Source organism: Propithecus coquereli, unplaced genomic scaffold (genome assembly GCF_000956105.1).
Source record: "Propithecus coquereli isolate 6110/MARCELLA unplaced genomic scaffold, Pcoq_1.0 Scaffold224, whole genome shotgun sequence".
In the NCBI taxonomy this organism is placed as follows: domain Eukaryota; kingdom Metazoa; phylum Chordata; class Mammalia; order Primates; family Indriidae; genus Propithecus; species Propithecus coquereli.
The window spans coordinates 4,822,056-4,826,263 of NW_012147634.1; the positions used below are offsets into that span (position 1 = coordinate 4,822,056).

The 4,208-nt window shown below is 47.4% G+C and overlaps 1 protein-coding gene across 1 annotated transcript in view; it reads right to left on the minus strand.

Moving 5' to 3' along the window:
* The window catches only part of RAB8B (RAB8B, member RAS oncogene family), an 82,196-nt gene extending 79,930 nt beyond the window's left edge, over positions 1-2,266 (minus strand). The window contains exon 1 of the mRNA XM_012645032.1: positions 2,143-2,266. Coding sequence (XP_012500486.1) covers positions 2,143-2,266 — 124 coding nt within the window. The remainder of the gene's footprint in view (positions 1-2,142) is intronic.
* Between the last annotated feature and the right edge of the window lie 1,942 nt (positions 2,267-4,208).

Below are 4,208 nucleotides of genomic sequence, written 5' to 3' on the forward strand. Positions count from 1 at the left end.
TGAGCCACCGCACCCAGCCGAAAAGTGATTTTTAAGAGCTACTATTTTAAAAGGAAGCAGAAACCCTTACATGAAAATGTGGGACAAAAATTAAGGGAAAAAGAGAAAACTAATAAAAAAGTACAAACAAGCAAAAGTCATTCAAGGAGCTTAAGAGAGACAGCAAGAGAGAGACTCACTCACTTTCAAGGCAGGAGATACTTTCTGGGAGGGTCACGTATAGAATGGACAAAAGGCCACGCACTCAACTTGTTAGACATCATCCTTTACCATCTGCACTACAGTATGCATTCAACAACAAAGAGTTAGTCGAGGTTTTGAAGTTAGTATCAGTGTCAAAAATTAATGCCCTGTAGTTGCTGTACCAGCTCCCACCAAATCTTTTAGGGATACACTTGAGAGATGACATTTAAAATCTGCTTCCTCAGAAAAGAAAAAGTCCCACTCAAGACAGACTGCCAAGAACTTGCAACTCAAACTTCCCTAAGCTCAGACATCATAACACCCAGGAGGTTTTAGATCATCCAATCTGTATGAAAGAGGCCAGAACGAACAAACAAACCACAACCTTTTCTAATACTTAAAGCATGCTCTATACTCAAATATTCATTTTTTTTACAAAAAAATAAATTATCCTTGAAATACACAAACATTTAAACACACTTGGTACCAAAGCATTAGCTCCCTATTATTTCCCAACCCAGAAAGTCATGGTAAAATCTGTTGTAAGAACCATTTGAAAGATGGCTAAATAAGCTACTATTAGCAACCAGAAACATCACCTGGACAACCAAAAGCTGAAATTCTTAAGGTACTTAATTAACTGCAACTATTTAACAAGGGAAATGATGTTAAGGTCACTTATAAGGTAGCTTAAAATCAACTTTGGCTCTTCAGTTTATGGTAAGTTAGAGATCTTGTTACCTGAACACAATGTCTTCCAGTACAAAAGTAGGAAGGACAGCTCCTAGCCCAGATTAGAAAAAACTCCTGAATCAGTTGGAAGTAATTGGGAGATATATCACATGTTGTGATTCATTTAACAAGTAGTAATTAGAACCAAAGCAAAATATACAGGGATGCAGGAAGGATGTAATATCAGTTTCTTGGCTAAGTTATTAAACATTCAAGCCCCAAAACTTAAAATATTGAGGTGTTGCTTCTCAGGAGACGGTAGTAAAGGAGTAAACTGTATTTTCCTGACCACATCATTCCCAAAAGTCACCAATTCTCTTAACATGCATTAACGCTCATGGAACAAATTAACAATACATAGACATAATTCCATTATTAGTCACTTTTTGCTTCTTCTGCATTTGATCCAGAGGAAGTAAGGAAGAAATGGTAACCAGTGCTCCCAGTTACTGAAGCAAGTCCTTCACCCCACTACTTTCCATTTCCTCTCCCTTTTCCATCTTCTCTGTCTTCTCCGCTCAACCTCCCTTTACTACATACGCTGCTTCCTCTTTCCCTTTCTATCTCACACCCAGCTCTTCTTTACTTTCTCCACCAAGTATCCTCGTTCCGCCCTCTGGTCCTCTGAACTCTTCTCCCACCTGCAATTTTCTTCTGCCCCTGCTTCGGCATCTCTGTCCAGACCTCTTGTGGCCAGTGTCCCCTCTTTCCTTACCTCCTGATCACTCATTCCCCTCAGTTACCCGATCGCCTGGTTCTCGCCTCTCTCGTCCCTTGTGTCCTCTGTCCCTTTACTTCATGTCCCTCTCATTCCCCCAACCCTTCGTTTCCCCCTTCACATTTCCTTCCTCTTTCCTGCCTTTTAATCCAGTTTCATATCCACTAGCCTCTTCTCTCTCTCCATGAGATTTCCTGTGTCCCCCTCACTTTGTCCCTCGAGACCCCTCCCTGTTAGCCCCCGAACCCTCTCGTTTTCCAATACCCCTAGTCCTTGTTCCTCTGTTCCCCTTCCCGTTCCCTTGCCCCCAAGTTCCCCCTTCACCCTCAGCCTCACGTCCCTGCCCGCCCCTCTCCCTCACGCCTTCGCCCTCTCTCACTGCCCCAGCCGCCCCGCAGTCCCCGGGGTCTCCTCTCCCGGGCTCCCAAACGCCCCCGCCCTCTCCCTGGTTCCCTCGTACCCGCCCCCCAATTCTCGCCCCCCGTCCCGGGCCGTCGCCCCTCCCTCACCGATGGTTGAGATGAAGGTGGTGTTGAAGGCGTCCTCTGAGAATCGGAACAGGAGGCAGGTCTTGCCCACCCCCGAGTCGCCGATCAGCAGCAGCTTGAACAGATAATCGTACGTCTTCGCCATCTTCTCGCTCCGGCCCTCTGACCGGGGAGCGAGAGGAGGCGGCAGAGAGAGGCGGGGAGGGGGCCGCGGGCGAGGGGGCGTGCCCGCCAATCCGCCGCCACTCGCCCCGCCCCTTGCCCCGCCCCTCCTCTAGGAGACGGCCCGCGCGCCCCTCCCTGTGCAGCCAATCCTCGGGGTAATCGTCATCACCGCCCGCGCCCCGGGGCTTCATGGGACTTGTAGTTCCTCCGGGGAGACACGGGCGTGCCCGGCGCGGACTGTCCAGGCGGCGCCAGCGGATAAAAGATCTGTTCTGGCTGGGATGACCGGGTGGATGAGGTGTTTCCACCCAAGCTGGAAAGGGAGGGCCCGTTTCGAACTCTGTTAGTGCGCCTCCGGAACTTAACTTCCTCGTTTCTTTGTGTGCGGGCTCCTTTCACATCAAGGACCTCACAGTCGGAGTCCCGTAGTTCCCGCATCTCTTCCGCCAGGTCGGAGCGGAGATGCTTTCTTTCTTTGGCGCTGCTGTGGCGCAGCCTGCGGATTATCTGCAGGGTGTATTACCCAGCTTCTCAGTGCCTGCCCAGCACCACCTCTAAGCCCCCTCCTGCAGCCCCTCAGTCACAGAGCTGGAAAAGAGTGATTACGGTGCTAACTTGAACCCCACTCGTGCCCCTTTCTTCACGGCACACAGACCAGGGCCAAATACGATGGGTATTTAGACCATGTGCTACACAGATTCTCTCCCCGCAGAAGAATGGATAAAAAATCTGGGAAGTCTTGTGCTACAGGTCTGAGCCCTATAAAATTGCAAGCATCATATGAGGCGGGAACTATGGCCAGGGGAACTTAGAATAAAATTTGGATTTAGTCTTGGCTCTGCTGCTTAACCGCTGTGACGCAGGCGCTGTGCCTTTCAGTCTTCTCATCTGTAAAATGGATCTAAAACAAGCTACGTCATTGGGTTGTAGTGAAACTTGAATGAGATACCAAATGTGAAAGCACTTTGAAACCCATAAAGTTAGTGGTGATGGTTATATTCGTTATTTTTCAGTCTGCTCTCACTTAACGGGTGACAAAGGAAGGGAGGCAACAGCATTCTATTCTACTCAACTTAATCCTTTGTTATTTATTGTCTTATACTAGTTCTTTATTTTGTGGATGTATTTTTCAGTTCTCTCGTTCGCTAGTGGCAGAAACGCAACCAGATAAGCTCTCATGAAAGCGGCGTTTACTGATTGACGTAATGTGAAAACGCAGTGCTAAGGTGTGGGACCAGCAGCTCCATCCTGCCAGGGCTCTCTGTGTCTCATCTCTTCTCTCTTCACAGTTTTAATTTCTAATATGTCAAATACTGACAGATAAAACCCACATGAACAAAAGCCCTTTGGGGTCCTCAATTTTTAAGGAAATAAGGGGATCTTGAGACCAAAATATTTGAGCACCACTGGCCCAGGGATTTACCTTAGATATAAGGAAATACCTTCTGGAAGATTCAAGATTATTAAGGGAACCAGTGGACTCAACCATTAGGGGAATAAGAAAAAACTTGGACGATTAGTTGAACAAGACAGCAGGCTTTTCTGAGACACATCTTGGGTGCCTTGTGAATTCATGTATTATTATAATACAATACCACTGATATTCCATTGTCAGTCCTATTGTGGCAGAAGGCTTAGTTGGCCCTAGGATTGACCTTCACTTGCTATGTGGATGGAAGATGAAATGCATCATCATTAACTCAACACTTATTGATCATACAGTACCCAGAGGGCTGCTGCTGCTGCTGCTTACTGAATGTCTAATTCCTAGAGCCCACTTGATGGGAACAAAGCTTTAACGAGGTCAAAATCACAGTGTCTGCCTCCTAATGAGGAAAGATTCTGCCCTCAGCACAGGCTGAACCTCCTTGCCCACACCAGCCTTTGGGCAAGCTTCTGTACTTGGCTTCAGCCACGGTCTG